Genomic DNA, 17,458 nt, shown 5'->3' on the forward strand with positions numbered 1-17,458 from the left:
TAGGTCTCTGTTGTTGTTTTTAGTATCTCTTAATCTTTTTTTGAGATCTCTAACTTCTTTTTTAGTTGTCTCTAATTCATCCTCGATCTTGCTAATTCTGTCTTCATCCTCGTTTATTCTTTTCTCTCTCCCCTCTACTGTTTTCTGGAGTTCATCTATTTTGTTACCCTGTTCTGATACTATTTTAGCTTGTTCAGATAGTTGTGTTCTTCGCTCAGCTATTTCAGCTTTCAGCTCTCTAATAACCTTGAGATAATTAGTGTTTTCTTCCAGAGTCCCATTTGTTGTTTCTGCATTTCTGATGACAATTCTTTCAAACTCTTTACTCACTCCTGTGACTGTTTCCTTAAAAAGCATTTGGATGTTGACCTCACTATTTTGTGCTTCAGCTTTTGGGTGGCTTTTAGCTGGACTCTTGTCCTGGTTCATTTCTCCAATATTTCTTCTTGTTGGTTTAACCATTTTATATAGTATGTTAAGAGGTCCCTCTCTCAGTACTTTTCAAATTACTGATCACTCTTGCCTGGATTGACTTGTGTCTAAGTAAGGTATTTAAAGAGTTCACAGTTGTGGAAATTAACAGTTGTTTCAATATTATTTCAATCCCTGAGTTGGAGCAAAGAGGTTGTTAAAAGCCTCTTTTGTTCTTTTTCTTCCCTGTAGGCTATGGGAGCCTGAGGGCTTTTAAACTATAAATAGGCTTCTTAGCTTAATCACTCTCTCCTGACCAAGAGATAAAGCAGGGTGGGGGAGATAATACAGTAGTTATGCAAAGAGACTCTCTCACCCCAAGGATCCAAAGCCCCAGGCTCAATTCAGCTTCTCTGTCAAGCCAGGCCCTGTGAGTTTCTAAACAAGTCCCATATAGTCTATAGGTCCTGAGGGAATTATTCACCATGTTCTCATCAGGAGGACAATATGGAAAGGCTCCCACTATACAGCCCCACTACTAGGCCACTGAGGTGTAGCTCTTATTCTGAGTTTCCTGGTCAGTTCTCTGTTCCCAGATGTCAGCACAGGGCCTCTCCCTGCCGCTCCAGCCTGTGAGGGCAGTAGCAATGCAGACTCACAGTTGCATTTAGTGAGTCTTAGGGGAGTCCTTTCCTCCCTTCAGCAGTCTTTTTGTTGGTAAAGCAGACTGGAGTTGGTATATCAACTGGTAAACTGCTGGACTGTTACCAGCCACTCAGTCTCTCCTTAGGCTCCTCCCTGCCCATGAGCCACAAGTGTTTGCACTTACCGGTGGTTTGGTGGGTTCCTGAAGTCATTCTAGTCATGCCTTGTTGCGGTTCCAGATGGCCTCCTTTGGTATTCCTAGTTGACCTGTGTTCACTGCCTTTCTTCACAGCATACAGAATTCACATCAGCAGAAGCACCATGGAGACACTGCTCAGCTTGGATGAAGGCTACAAAATTGACATCCGGGGCCAGACTGAACTAAAGGTATGAGCCTTGCCTGGGGTCCATGGGAAAGTACGTAGATGTGCAGTTTCTAGTTAGTGTGCCTAAAGGAAGTGCCTGATGGGAGCAAGGATGGAATTCACTTTGTATGTCCTTTCTACTTCCCAAAGTCTATGGAAACACTTCTTCCAAGGGCTGCTTCCTCATGACTCCTCATTGGAGGAGGGCCAGGCAGAAACTACTCCACCAATAACCTCTCTGGGCAGTGCACTGGAACACAGCATGCATGAGCCTTTTTGCCACTCACATGTGTAACAAAGGGGGATCAGTGACCCTGCTTTCTAGCTAAGGGAGTTCAGCTGGAGAGGTGAAATGTTGTCCAAATCCATACAGCTTTATTTCCTGGTCCTTGTGGTCCCAAAGCTTCTGCCTCCTTTATGCTATTTATTCCTGAACTCCTCCTCATCCCTGAGGACCCTGGCAGAGAATCACATTTCCCTGAAGCCTGCCCTGTTCAGAGAACACTCTGTATCCCTTTCCCTATGATCAGTAACGATCATGCCTCTCTGTGCAGACACTTTTTGCTGTCGCAGGTGTGACACTGGGGTGTACTTGCTTGTGAGTCTGCAGAATCTGCATGCTTTCTTTTTAGAGCTATTTATTAATGACTGATAGGGAGTAGAGAGAGAACCAGAGTATCACTATGGCACATATGATGCCAGGGATTGAACTCAGAACCTGAAAGTACATGCTTGAAAGTACAGTAGTTTATCCACTGTACCAGATTGCCCTGCCTGCTTTGTTTTTCTTGTTTCTTTTATTTAAGGTAGAGGCAGAGAGGCGGAGGTGGGGGAGTAAAAGAGGCCACAGAACTGAAGCTTCCTTCAATGTAGTGGGGGCATATTGGGGCGTGGGCTGTGCACATGACAGAGTAGTGCAGTGCACTATCCAAGTGAGCTATCTAGCTGTCCCGCCTGCATGTTTTCTTAATACTGATGTCTTCCTACCCAAGGTGACCGTGTGAGATTGCTATGAATGGTTCTTGTTCTTAGCCCCATCCGCTCTCCTTTCTTCCAGCTCACTAGAGTCAGGCTGATGGGAAGACTAGAGCAGCCTGGGCATTTAAAGGGCCCAGAACTTTCAACTTTCTGCATCCCACAGTGACCTTGGGTCCATACTCCCAGAGAGTTAAAGAATACGAAAGCTATCAGGGGAGATACAGAGTTTTCTGGTGATGGGAATTGTGTGAAGTTGTACCCTTCTTATCCTATGGTTTGGTCAATGTTTCCTCTTTATAAATAAAAAGTTTAAAATATATAAATAAATTAATTTTAAAAAGGCCCAGAACTGTGGCTGGACCTTAGGGTCTGGGTGCTCCTTGGATTCACTTCATTCCCCAGAGGTGGAAGAAGGGCCTGCTCAGAGAAGGTGATGGCACCGGCACCATCACACAGCTTATGAGGCCGGCACAGTGGGCACCTTTGCTCTGAGGGCTGAGACTAGAAGACAGTGAGGTGGACAGGACACATGAATCTGATTTAGGAGAGAGGGTGATGGGTTTCCTGAACTCAGAGAACCCGAATGAGAAAGTGTGAGGACGGCAGTCTGCCCACCTCAAGTTCTCCAGGCTCGCCCCTATGAGACACTGAGCCCATGCCTGGCCCAGGGGAAGGTGCAGAACCTGCCCTCAGGGACCCTCATGCTCCATATACTCCTTCATATATATATATATATATATGGAGAAATTGAGAGGGAAGGGGAGACAGAGTGGAAAAGAGACAGAGAAACACCTGCAGCACTGCTTCACTGCTTAAGTAGATTCCCTCTGCAGGTGAAGACTGGAATCTGAACTCAGATCCTTGTGCATGGTAACCTGTGCACTCTACCTGGCTCCCTCCTAATCACCAGCAAGCTGCACCCTATCCAAAAGGAGTACCCTGAGTCTTTTAAAAGCTGAGGACAATCACAGATCCCAAAATCTGGCATCAGCATTCCAGATCTGCTGGTGACAGAATTCAACAGTCAACATGCATTTATGTCTTTAACTGACAGATTTTTAAATATATATATTTAATTTACTAATAAGATAGAGACAAAGAGAAATTGAGAGAGGGAAAAAGAGAGACACATCTGCAGCACTGCTTCACCCCTTGTGAAGCTTCACTCATGCAGGTGGGGACCTGGGGCTTGAACCTGTGTACTTGGGCATGGTAACAAGTGTGCTCAACCACGTGTGCCACCATGCAGCCCTCTAACAGACAGATCTTAGCACTCAGTGTCCATAGTGGCTATAGCAGGTATTGAGGAGATGGAAGCACAGAGAAGTGCAGACAGTTGGCCAAAGTCACAGAGCCTCCCAATGGCCCGGACAATGTCCCTAGAGGCTCCGGGGCTGGGTCTCCACTGAGCTGTTGGTATGACATCCCTGCCCTGGATCTCTGCTAGAACAGACCTGCTCAGTCCTTCCTCCTCCCTCACAGGGGAAGGGCATCGAGGAGACCTACTGGCTGTCAGGGAAGGAAGGCTTCCCCAGATCTCTCCCCCCACCTCTGGACATCAAACCAGGGTGAGTAAGACACATTCCTTCCCAAACACAGTCTCTTATGTGTGGAACTGGATCCTTGTTATTTTTCTGATGATAAAAGCATGACCTGCTGAGAGTGGATGATTTGGAAAGAAGAAGATTCTTTGGAGCTTAGATAATGGCCATCTTTCCACTCCTGAGAGGCAGCTGCTATAGCGCTGAGTGCAGCTCCTGCCAACTGGCTTGTGCTGTGTTTGCAGTGGGTGAGACGGTGCTGACTTTGCATCTGACAGCTCCTCTACCTGGCTGCTCTCCCCACCGTGTGACATGCCACACCCAGCCTGGCGCTTCTCTTGTTGCCCAGCCTGGAGAATCTTCCCTCTCTGAGGTGAACACTGGAAATGAATTGACAAACATCACAGGATGTGTGTGGCCATCCAGATGCAGGCGAGGAAGTGTTAAATCAGAGCACACTCACAGCTTGGGTGCCAAGTGAAACAGATTCTCCTAGAACTATTACCTGAGGGCTGGTACTGCCTCTCCTCCTCACCCTCACCTTACTTCTGCCTTCTGTCCACTGAAGACAACACAGGAAGGGCAGTGGTGGGGGGGGGGATAGGGAGGTCATGTATCTGTAATGTACCTTTCCTCACTCGACAACCTCAAGATGTCAGAGGGCAAGTGGCCAGTGGTACCAGTAGCTGGGAGTTAGTTTCATAGAAAAGAGAAGACCAGGATGAGTAGTGGTGCACCTGGCTGAGAGCACATGTTACAGTGCACCAGGACCTAGGTTCAAGCCCCCGGTCCCCACATGTAGGGGGAAAGCTTCACAAGTGGTGAAGCAGGGCTGCAGGAGTCTCTCTGTCTCTCTCTCCCTCACTATGTTCCCCCTTCCCTCTCAATTTCTGGCTGTCTCTATCCAATAAATAAAGATAATTTTAAAAATTAAAAGTCTTCTATATGTAAAAATAAAAAGAGATAGAGAGAAAGAAAGAGAGAAAGAAAGAAAGAAAGGAAGGAAGGAAGGAAGGAAGGAAGGAAGGAAGGAAGGAAGGAAAGAAGGAAAAAGAGAAAGAGAATCTCCAGAGACCCCAGAGGCCCAGGTGCTTGGTCAAGGCTGGACAGAGCCCCATGATCAGAGTACCCGGTCACTTCCTGTCCAGAGGCAGCCCTGAACCTTGTGCATGTGTGTTACACTGCAGGGCAGCTACTCTGGGCCAGTGGTTTTGAGTGTTCTGGAAAGCAGCACAGTAGATAAAGCATTGGACTCTCAAGCATGAGGTTCCAAGTGCAAACCTTGGCACTATACATGTTGTAGAGTGATGCTTTGATTCTCTTTCTCTCTCCCTCCGAACCTCTCATTAATAAATAAAATATTTTTAAATAGGAGAGAGAGACACTACAGCACCACTCCACCACCCAGAGAGTCACCCTCCTGTCCATGGCACTCCCATGTGGTGCCAGGCTTGAACCTGGGGCCTCAGGCATAGGCAAGTGTGCACTCTATTGGGCAAGCTGGCTCCAGACTCCTGGCTACACTGTTTCCATGATGAATGCCAGGTGGGCCTCCTGGGAACAGAAAGGCTCCTTGTAGTGGGGCCTCCCACTACAAGGAGCTTGTTGGTGGGCAGTGTGTGGTGAGGGTGAAGCCTGGATATGGCTGCTGAGCGACCCTGCTGGGACCCTTCCTCTCTGAACATTCTGCCTTGCATACCAGAAAGCCCTGTGATGAGGAATCTCTGTCCCTATCACTGGATTTGCAGGCAGTTTTTGTCCACTCCCCAACTGCTGGGCCACGTTGCCCCTCTGCTCTCCTCTCTCTCGAGGTGTCCTTGGCACCCGAACTCTGTTCCTTCCTCATCTCCTGACCACTCAGATGCTGACACAGGCAGCTGAGGTCCAGCCCATGGCCTGGACCCCTCCTGGAGCCTCACAGCACCACAGCCCCACGAGGTCACCTACTCAGCAGCCCACCCTCCTCCAGACAGGCTTCTCAGTGATGGCATAGCTGTCCTTGCTCAGCAAGTCTGGAGTTGCCAGGTTCTCACACCCACAACTCTAATCTGGTGGTGTCACAGCCCACCTCACCTCCTGTCTTCCACCTCCCATTCACCACTTCCCTGCACGCAGCAGCCAAAGCACTCTCTTCTCCTTCTCCTTCTTACCATATTTTTAATGCGGTGCTGGGACCTCACGGATGTGTGGCCTCTCTGGGTCAACTTATTCACTGTGTTAAAGAAAGTGCAGGAGAGATTAGTGGGAGGAATGGAAAGATAGCTTGGCGTTGGAGTGTAGGACTTGCATGCCCGAAACTCCAGACGCCCCAGCATCACCACATGTCAGAGATGATCAGGGCTCTGGTTTGCCTCCATGTCTCTCACAAACATAAATAAATAAATAAATAAATAATTTTTTGAGAGGGCTAGAGAAATAGCCTACCAGGTAGAGCATGAGCCTTGCCATCTCCCCACTCAGGTCCAAGCTACAGCACCTCATGGGAGCTATTATAACACAGGAGGAAGCCTTGGTGTTGTGTTATCCATCGCTCTGTGTCTATCTCACTCTCTGACTCTCTATCTGAATGAAAAGTTGCCCCAGAGCAGTCAGACCTTGAGCATGAATTAGGTTCTGCCTCTGCAAAAACAAGCCAGTAAACAAATACAGAGAGAGGAGAGAGTGATCGAGAGAAAAGAGGGAGGGATAAAGGCTGAAGAGAGACAGGATAGCACCACTCCACCATTCATGGAAATTCCTTGGTCTTCCCATGTCAAGGCTCAAACCCAGGATCGTTCTCATGGTAAGGCATGAGCTGTACCAGGCAAGTTATCTCCTGGTCCCTAGAGTAATTTTTTTAAACAAAATAAAAAATGAGAAAAATGAAAGCTTCCTCTAGGTCCTCCGACCACTTTGGGGCTCATAAGACCTTTCAAGCTGCTTAAAGGCCCTACTCCCTCCAGTCTGCTCTCGGCTTTGCCTCCCCCCATCTGGGGCCTCCTCCCTATTTCATACAACATACTCAACTTCTTCCTACCACACAATCTGTGCTCTTGTCCCTGTGTGCCTAATTCCCTTCTAGCTCTGAAGCATCACAAGGTTCTCTTATTATATACTCTGGGTTTGTTTCCAATTTTTTTTTTAAATATTTATTTTATTTATTTATTCCCTTTTGTTGCCCTTGTTTTTTTATTGTTGTAGTTATTATTGTTGTTGTCGTTGTTGGATAGGACAGAGAGAAATGGAGAGAGGAGGGGAAGACAGAGAGGGGGAGAGAAAGATAGACACCTGCAGACCTGCTTCACCGCCTGTGAAGCGACTCCCCTGCAGGTGGGGAGCTGGGGTTCGAACCGGGATCCTTATGCCAGTCCTTGTGCTTTGCACCACCTGCGCTTAGCCCGCTGCGCTACAGCCCGACTCCCTTGTTTCCAATTTTTATGAGAGGGAAAGCTGGAGACAATGAAAACAGAAAGAGACCAGAACATCACTCATCTCTGGCATATCTGGTGGAGGATCAAACTTGGGGCCTCAGACACACAAGCCCTGTGTGCTACCATTGAGCCGTGTCCCCAGCCCTGACCACATACTCTAAATGAACTTGACTATCACCCTCTACGCCATCCCACAACTTGCCAGCTCCTGATATTTCTTACTGACACATTTCTGGAACCTGCTCCTGGTTGGAGGCTGAGGTGCATGACCACTGGAGTCTACGTGTGAGGTGTCAGGTACTATGTTCCAGTAGGTCCTGGCTGAGCAGACACCTTGCAACCCAGCCCTCCCTGACTCCCATGGGTGAGAATAGATCTGGAAGTTGTTAGTCCCCACCTCGTGCCTTTTCTAATCTCCTGGGACAGAAATTTAGAGAGGTTTCACCTTGTTGGCTCAGGGAGGGAGAGGCATGACCAGCATAGTGAGCTGTCCCAGATGTGGAAGCTTCCCAACTTCTGGATCAATCCTGCACCCAGCCAAGCCCACAGGGACACTCACTACATGAGCTATGAGCATCAGGTACACACTCATATAGTCCACGTACACACACACACACATACACACACTCACACACACACACACACACACACACACACTTCCTCAGCTTGCAGGGGTTTGCAGGCAGGCAGGAAGATGCATAGACTGTATGCAGGAAGGTTATGTTGGGGATTTGTCTTGGGGTTGCATTTATAAGGCAGTTGTTGATACTTGGACAGGGATCCAGCACAATGGCCGCACACAGCACTTGCCTGTGAGAGGTCCCATGTCCAGTCCCCAGCACCACCAATAGTCAAACCTGTGTGTGTGTGTGTGTGTGTGTGTGTGTGTGTGTACCTGTGTGTGTGTACCTGTGTGTGTGTACGTACATGTTTCCAAATCTCTACCTGAAGTGCATGTATGCTTGATTTTTTAAAATCACATCTTCTGAAGAAGAGTTTTTGCTTACTGTCTGTGGCACAAGTCTATATGCTGCTCAAGCCACAAACAGGTAAACAGCAGATACAGAGATGCCTTCTAGTGTATGTCACAGGGACATACATCCTGCTCCTCTGACAACCAGTCAGATTACTGTGAGGTCCTGGCTGTCACCAGTGCCTTGTCCTCCACAAAAGACAGATCCACCAACCCCTCCTCTCAGGCCTAAATGGGAAGCATCTGAGGAATGAAGGGGTGTCTGGGCAGACTCCCTGAATGTGCATGCAGACTTCTTTACCCATGTCCTCCTAGCCTCCCAAACTTACCTCCCCAGGTGAGGAGAGGTGTTCTGTAGAGATGAGGTGAGGAGTTCTATATGCGATGTGGTTGGGGGCCTTGAACTGGACTTTGCTCAGAGACAAGTCGACAGCTATGCAGTCTTGGCTAAGGTGCTTCCAGGAGCTGGCTTGCCTGATGTAGGGCCACAGGCATCAGAAGCCAAAGAAGGTATGGTGTGGTGGGCTCTCAGTCCCCTCTCATCATTCTGGGGCAAACTTCATGTTCTTGTTTTTCTTTTTTCTTAGAGACCCCTGGCAGGCCCTCATAAACCAGGAAATCAAGGTGGCCTTTGCCAGAGCACGCCAGAGCACAGGGCCCCAGAGGACTTGGACAGCTGGGCCCTGAGGAGAGGGGCAGGGTGGGGCTCTGCCTCCACAGCCAACCCCACGCCCACTCCACTCCTGCATGAATTCCTGACTGAGCTCCCAGGTGTGCCCCCACTCCCCTACCATGTGCATTCGTTCATGCCCTGGAGCCACCTTACCTGAAGCCTTCCCTGACTAACCCTGTGGACAACCTCACCTCTTACACAGAAGCAATAAAAATAGAAATAGTCCCTTTCTCTCCAGTACTTTGGTGCTCCTAACAACAAATTGCCTGTATTCTGAGAGCTGGTTATAAGAGTGTGCTTGGCCCATAGCACAGCAAAGAGAAGCCTGGTCACAGGAGTGGGCGGAGGGAGGCGTCAGGGAGATCCTTAGGCCTAGGTGACACAGCTGCTTCTAGCAAACGCTAGATGGGGACCAGAACAGGAGCCGGAGTCAGCAGACAAAGGATGCCAGGCTCAGCCACACCTCCTACAGACATCCATCACTTCCTTCATTGCATCACCTCCTTAAAACAGGTGCTGGTGGGCCACGTGCTTTGTCATGTGCATGGCCCAGGCTTGAACTCCTGTGCCACACGGGAGTGCCACAGCAGTGGGGGAAGCTCGGTGCTGTGTTGTCTCCCTCTGTCTCTGCAACCTACCTGCCCATCTGAATGAAAAGAGGCCAGAGAACAGTGAAGTTACGCCTATGAAAGGCTCCAGCTTCATTAGCGTGCACACGTGCACACACACACACACACACACACACACACAAGCACAACAGGCATTGGACTGGGGGGGAGGGGATGAGGACCTGTGTTATAAAGCTTAGGATTTACATACCTGAGGCTCTAAGTTCAATTCCTGATACTGCATAAACCAGAGTTGAACAGTGTTCTAGTCTTTCTCTCACACACAAAAAAAAGTAAGATGAAATAAAATAAATCTTAAAAATAATAAAATAGGCATTGGCATTTAGAAAATAAGAAATAAAATGGGCATTGGTAAGGTCTACACAAGCTGAGCTCCAACGTAGGGCTCAGCCACAGCACTCCCTGCCTAAATGTTCAGATTTCTGTGAGCACTGCTTTGGAGTCTAGGACTTGGGGACCCTGAAAGTCAGAAGAGCAGCAAGGAGGCGAGTATTAACACTTAGATTCTTGGGGAAATGAAACTTATGTCTTATAGGAGAAAAACATTGTGATGAGCTCATGAAGGTGCCCAGCTTCGGGTGAAGTTCAGATCCACTGTGTGCGGCTGCATGCGCTGGTCACCACCACTGCACTCCCTGAGAGTGGCATTATGCAGCCACTTTTCAGATGAGCAAACTGAGCCCCAGGGGATCATGTGACTGTCCATGCCAGGCTCTGTCACTTAACCAGAGAGGGTGACACAGTGCTACAAAGCCCCCTTGCCTCCCCAGATAGTGATTTCTATAAGGCTCCCAGGGGAGGGGGGTGGCCTAAGGGACCAGCAGCTCTCTCTTCTGTAGGCCAACGGAGCCCTCAGACCTGGGCCTCCTCTCATGTTGGGCTGCCAGGCATTTGCATGAGGTTTCCGTGCACATGCCCAGGTGGAGCCCCAGAAATGGGGCCCCAGGGTGCGACTTTCAGGATGAGTCAGAGCCAGCTGGTCCCTATGAAGTTCCCCACACAGTCGGGGGGGGGGGGGGGGGGAAGGGAGGCATCCCACTGTCCCCTGGGGCTGGTCACAGCAATGGGACACTCCTGGCATCTGACCTTAGCAGATGGGGCCCAGGACCCCAGGACCCCAGAGAGTCCTCACAGGGCCCCATGGTCTGCAACCACTGGCTCTTGGTTCCACCTGAAGGCAGAGTTTGGAAAACCACAAGCATTTGAGCTCCAAGGCTCCACACACTGGCCTCAGCTCTTCTCCTTCTCCGGCCACCCAGACTGCTCCTTTGCTCCTCCCAAAGGCCCTCTTGCTGCCTATGGCACCTGGCTCTTTCTAGTTTCCACACCTAGATGACCCCATGCCTTTGCTGACATTTGGTGGACTTTGTACATCATTCAAGACCCACCTGAAACCCTGTCCTAGTCTTCCGTGCATGGGATTAATAAGCTGCCTGCTCCATCCCTTGAGGCCAACGCTGAATGATTGAGTGGACTGCTAGCATCTCCCCTCCTGCAGCACAGCCCCCACATTTCCAGTCTCCTTCCTCCTCTGCTCCCCTCTGCCTCTAAGTTCTCTCAGCCCTGTGCTTGGTTGGGATCCTATAGACCAGGTGCTGGCGGCACGTCAGCCTGTATCGTCCCCAGTTTCTCTGTCTCTCCTCACCACCACCCCTACCAACAGCGAGGGGCACACTCACTTCTGCCCCCAGCACCAGCCTGGATGCTTTTTCCATGCTTCTCTACTTCCCACCTTTTCTGATCAACTTTGATTCATCCTTCACCTTTCAGCTTCTCTGTCACTTCCTCCAGGAAGCCTTCCTGAATCCACTTTTGAGTCCCATGGGAGAATATCTCTTTTTCAGTCCTTGAGGTCCTAGCTGCCTTGTTCAGCAGACTGGGAGATTCCTGAGGACAGGACTGGGGTTAAGCTCTTTTGTGTGTGTGTGTGAGCCTGGTAGGAGAATAAATTTAATAGAGCAAGGGAGGTGGAAGAGGTCACTATGGGGTGGAGGGCTGATGTACCTCACTATATAAACATGTACCTGCAGAGAAAGAGAGAGAGTGAGCTCACTGGGTGGGGCACACACCTTGCTGTGTACACGACTGGGTTTGAGTCCTGGCACTACAGCCACAGGGTAAGCTCTGACACCGTGTGCCTGTGCTTGCTCTCTCTCTCTCTCTCTCTCTCTCTCTCAATCTCTATCTCTATCTCTATCTCTCTCTTTCTGTAGTAGGCAGGCCAGAAACAACAAAAGTACATATATACGTGTGAGGCCTTGACTCCAGAAAAAATGTTTGCCTGCATGAAAAATCCAGATTTTCTCTAGGCTGTTAGAGCTGGACCTACACTGTCAGGGGTTGGGGCTTGAGGGAAGGGGAGGGGGCAGAGCAAGAGGGAAAGGCCGCACATGAACTGAGAATTATACAGACATTGTCTCGGAGCCATCCGAACAGTCCTAGGAACGGGTGTCACTGTGGTCGCTGTGGGACCTGAGACCCCAGCCCTCTCTCCAAGGCTGACTGTGCTGCCTGTGTCCCAGACCTCCCCCTGCACAAACCATTTCTGCACAGGCTGCAGCCTCCTCACCATCAGGGTGGAAACAGGTGGACAGACTCCAAGGCTCTTAACCCCCCGGGGTGTTCCCTGCGGTCACCACTCCTTAAGTCCACTAGGGGGCAGGCAAGCTGTTGCAGAAAGAACCAGGCACCCTTCCAGCAACGCCACAATTTCCAACTCCAGGATGGAGTCACCATATCCATCCTTCCCATTGCAGAACCTTCACCATGTGCATGGCTGGGGTGGGGGTATGGAGTGAACTAAGCCCTGGGGGCAAGCAGACCAGGATCACTCAGGCATGTCATCTAGAGCCCACACTCAGGACTTGGACATGCCCTATACCCAGGACCTACTTCCCAGGGCCTCCATGAGAAACCCTGTTTGCTGGAGGCTCCCTGGAACCAGAGAACAGCCCCCCCTACAGGTCACAAACCTCTCCAAAGCTTTGCATTCTTTCTCCATGGACCCCCTCCATGGCTGCACTCTCTTCTCTATCCCACCACTCCCTTGTCTCCCTTCCTCAGCTCCTGCTCCTTTGATTGTTACCCCCAAAGCCACGACAAGACCTGTGAAAGGCCCAGTAGCTCTGAGGAGAACTAAGTCAGGCCTTCCCAGCCAGGACAAAGAGTCAGTCTCAAGGCACCTACTGTGAGCAGCTGCTCATGGGAGGGATTTTATTTCACTGAAGAGAAAGACCTGCTGTGGATGGAAACCCTGTGACTGACTACAGTCGGGCAGGGCAAGTGTCCTCCCCATGGTGTCTGTGACACCCTGTCAGGGCAACCAGCAAGCCAAAGTTTCACCACATGTCCCATCCTGGTGGCCTTGCTGACCATGCATAGTCTAGGGAATGGAGGGGGGTGGGGCACAGATACACTGAACGCTCAGTCACCAGCCATGGGGCAGTCAGTGGGAGCTGCAGTTGAGGGGAAGCCAAGGTCAGCAGCCAGGTGTCCAGAGGGCAGAGGGAGGAGCCGAACAGGCAGATGTGAGAGTGTGCTGTGACAATTCAGGTCAAAGTCGGAACCTGCAGTATCAGTGGGAGAGCAGAGGAGGAGGCATATAGACTCTGACTGTCCAGAAGCCTAATTTTTTATTTTATTTTATTGCCACCAGAGCTTCACTAAGGCTTCACATCTGCATGATTCCACTACCCCAGGATCGTTTTCCCAGAGAGAAAGTTTGAGACATGGAAAGAGACTTTTGTGAAGTTTCATTTTCCTTTGGATGGTACACCTGAGAGTCTGAACCCAAGTCCTCAAGTGTGCACTCTACTGGGTGAGTCATCTCCCAGCCTCTATCCAGGAGCTTTCTTTTTTTTTTTTTCTTTCAAAAGAAGGGTATGGAGAAAGGGAGAGAGAGAAATTGAGAAGAAAGAAGGAGAAAGAGAAAGAGACACCTGCAGCACTGCTACACTACTAGTGCAACTTCCCCTTGCAGGTGAGGATGGGGATTTGAGTCCAGTCCTTGTGTGTGGTAATGTGTGCACTCTACCAGGTGTACCATCACACAGCGACTATTCAGGAGCCTTTTAAAGGGCTGATCAGGCTGATAGAGGTACCCCCTGTGGGTGATCCCAAGAAAATATGATTTTTTTCTCCCTTTTATAACCTTGGGAATTTTGATAGAACAGACACAACATTGATCAACTGGCTCAGCATTCGGGCGGGGGGGGGGGGGAGCCCGAAGAACTAGAGGGGAGGTGCTGGACAGAGATAACAGACCATATTCAGGAAAGGCCAGGAAAGGAGAGGAGGCAACAGAGGCTGTATGTGGGTCCATGATATAGAATCTGGTCCTGGGAGTAGAATAGGAAAATGGGGGATGTGCATGGGACCATATTACCACAAAAGGGGTATAAAGCGAGGGGTGGCCTGGTCAGGGCTGTACTGTGGAGAGAGGTCATCTGGCTGCCACTGTGTTGGGACTATGTGTAAGCCTGATAGAGCTTAGGGAGAACCACCCCCATCCTTGGATGGAGGTCTGAGAAGATACCCTCTTGGTAAGTCTCTCTCAACCGAGGTGAGCATAAGGGGGGAAACTCAGACTTGGTTCTTTCCTTCTTGACTCTCAGGCCCACAGAAACCCCAGTACTTCCCTCCATTAACTGCAGGCCACATGGTCGCAGATTCATGTATTCAAAGTCACCTTCTGATCACAGAAGAACACACCTTATCATACACTTCATCACACACCTCAGACCCCAGACAATAGAAATTCCAAACTATATGGTTTTTTGATATCCATCTTCTCTCTGTCTCACCCTATGGATTTAGCCCCTATGCTTCTCTCAGATACCTTTGGATAATTAAGTTGTTTGCGTCATGGAGAATAACTGTCTTCTATCTCATCAATTCCTGTCATACCAGCCCCCTACCTTAGGGGCATGCTGACCGTTAAGAAACCTGTAATTTCTGACATATTTCAGTAATATTCCCTTTGTTTGTTTTTCTATTTAACTCATGTCCACTTTGCTAATAAACGGACTCTAGGATTCTGGGATTCTAAGGACTCAGATTCTAGATTCACGCTAAGAGTCCCCTGGTGTCTTTTACTTCGTGTCACCCCTGTCGTGAGCGAGAAAGAACAAGCCCGTTACCTTTCCCCTGGAGACCACCCCAAACCAGAGAGAGAGAGATACCGAAACCACTGGAGGGTGGATGGTTGGAAGAGGGGCAGGAAGCTCCCTAGAGAGAGAGTGGAGCAGGCCCGGGAGCAGATGGAGAGAGGCACACAGATTCAGGAGGTACTGGGGAGCAGGAACAGAGGTGCCCATAGAGCCAAGGGGAGAGGGTGGTTCACAGTGGGCAGCTGTGAAGAATGCAGCCAATGGCCAAGGAAGGGAAGAGTGTCCGTGACATTTTTGGTTGCTTAGGCCAACGATGGGTTTGCTGGAAAGATAGGGCTGGAGGCAGGCAGAAGAGAAGCAAAGAAAATGGAGGCCACAGAGTGAGTCAAAAAAGGTGTGGTGGCCTCCGCAGGTCTGACTGGGAGACAAGATGGTGGGACAACAGCCAGGAGCCAGAAGACTGGGATGGAATTATCAGAGAGGGATGTGTCCATACTGATGGACCTGCCTTAGTTTCCCAAGAGATACCTCCTGCTGGTGTGAAAATTGGACTAGAACCTCCTTTTTCCAACTAGAAAGCACACAGAGACCTTACACTTACTTGGCAGTTTCACTCCTGGTCTGGAAGAGTCACAGCCCCATTAACCAAAGTTGTTTCATCCCTTCGTGTCTGTAGCTCACTGGGCAGGGATCCATGTCACTTTATGTGGGGCAGAGGAGCAGTGGAGGAGGTGGCCCAGTGAGAGCCCCCTACCCACATGCACATGGTGTCCACCCATCCCCATCTCAAGTGCAGCTACTGAAAGAGTGGGGCCAAAGAGAGCGTGCTCGGGATCCAGATTCCAGACGCTATCATGATGCCAGCCTGACTTTGCTAGGCAGACAACCCCACCTTAATATAGTGTGTTATAGAACCCCACCTTCCCAGATCCCTACCCCACTATGGAAAGAGAAAGACAGGCTGGGAGTTTGGATTGACCTGCAAACGCCCATGTTCAGCAGGGAAGCAATTAGAGAAACCAGATCTCCCAGGCTTTTCTCACCTCATGCCCCCCACCACATACACACACACATACACACGCACACGCACACGGACATGCATACCTCCTGGGGAGGGGGTGGGCTCTTCAATCCATTCACCTTGACAGACCCAAACCAGAACCTCCTGTGTGAGGGTCAAGACACACGGGTCCAACCCTGCATCCAACCTTCCCTCAGAGCAGCAAAGGGACAGGTGACTCATGTCTCCACTGAGGACACAGAGCCAGCCCAGCCAGTCCTGGTCAAGCAGGGGGACCTGGAAGACTGAGAACTCAGCTGAGAATGGGACTCTATCCTGTGAACTGTGTGAAAGGGTCCCTCTGAACCTCTTTTCCCCTTTGTAAAAGGGGGACAGTTATTGCCTCCTCTTAGTGACAACTCTGAGAAGATCACTCAGGCCTGCTCCTGCTAGCCTCATCATGCCATCTAGGTTTTTGCTAGTCCTTGAATCAAGGGACACATCACTATGCTCTTAGAAGCATGTGTTTCCCATGCATGTATTTCCCATGCCCAGCAACATTTGTCTTCTCTCAGAATATCTCTCCAGGAAGAGGCCTTGGCGATAGTCTGAGCCTGCCTGCCCTAGGGAGCAAGGGAAGTGAAAAAGCAGAGCTCACAGAGAGTGATGATGTCCCTAACTTACAGAGGTCACCCAGGTGTCAAGCACCAGCAGAGAAAGAGGGCAGCCATCCTTGCCTGGAAATCTGGCTTGAGAGTCTAAAGAACCAAGTTCAAATCCAAGCTCCTGAGCTGTGCGGCCTAAACCAGTCACTTCATGAGTACGGTTTGTCAGTATGATTGAGAATAAAGACGCCTAGCTGGCAGGTCACTGGCGGTTGTCTTCATCCTAGGTTATTGCATACGGTGAAGGACTGGCCCACAGTGGGTGCTCATCAAAAGGTGAAACTAAGTCAGGGTTACAGGTGCCATGGCCCTTCCCACTCTACTTCTATAGTTAGATGATAACAGTGAGGACTAGAGAGATTTGACAACTTGTCCAAGATCACACAGGATTTGAACGTTGCTTCCTTGGGTCACCCACTTCTGTTGGATTTCATCCTGCCCTGGGAAGCTTGAGCCTGACTGGGAGTGCTAAGGAGGTCTTCTCATCTCTGGAAGGTCATCCCTCCTGAGACAAAAGACAGAAGCATTTCCATAAAAACATCAGCACAGTGGAAAGTGTGCTGCCCACTGGAGAACTTTTCACTCCTCATTCCTAGAAGTGTGAGAGCAGGCACAAAGCAATATTGGATGGAAAATTGGCCTTGGTGGCCTTTAAAAGAGAGCCACCCTCAGATACAGACCTGTGGTGGTGGGTGGAACTATGCATTGTAATCTATAATCTTGTAACAAACTATTAATAACGAATAAAAATGATAGTCACTCTCTATGGGTTACAGAGCTATCTCACCAGAGAAGGCACCTGCCTCGCAGTGTATGGAGCCCTGGCACAACCACCCAAGCCACCTGGTTGTGCTGCAGCACCAGGAGAAATTCTGATGCTGTGAGCCTGCCCCACTCCTCCCATCTGCCTCTAGCTATCTGAAATGTCAGCCTGGAGGCATGAAATCACCCAGGCAAGAGGCCCTGGTGAGGAGACGGTGGGGGGAGAGTGTTAGTAAGTTGTCTGTCTGTCTGTCTGACTTCAGGCATACTTGCCACTGTCCACTCCTCCCCTCTCCTC

General features: G+C 49.9%; 1 protein-coding gene across 1 annotated transcript in view; it reads left to right on the forward strand.

Moving 5' to 3' along the window:
• Positions 1-9,221, forward strand: part of LOC103111037 (guanylate cyclase D-like) — a 39,073-nt gene extending 29,852 nt beyond the window's left edge. The window contains exons 17-19 of the mRNA XM_007520256.2: positions 1,349-1,443; positions 3,882-3,967; positions 8,911-9,221. Coding sequence (XP_007520318.2) covers positions 1,349-1,443; positions 3,882-3,967; positions 8,911-9,010 — 281 coding nt within the window. The 3' untranslated portion in view covers positions 9,011-9,221. The remainder of the gene's footprint in view (positions 1-1,348; positions 1,444-3,881; positions 3,968-8,910) is intronic.
• Positions 9,222-17,458: the final 8,237 nt, after the last annotated feature.

This window comes from Erinaceus europaeus, chromosome 17, assembly GCF_950295315.1.
Source record: "Erinaceus europaeus chromosome 17, mEriEur2.1, whole genome shotgun sequence".
Taxonomy (NCBI): Eukaryota; Metazoa; Chordata; class Mammalia; order Eulipotyphla; family Erinaceidae; genus Erinaceus; species Erinaceus europaeus.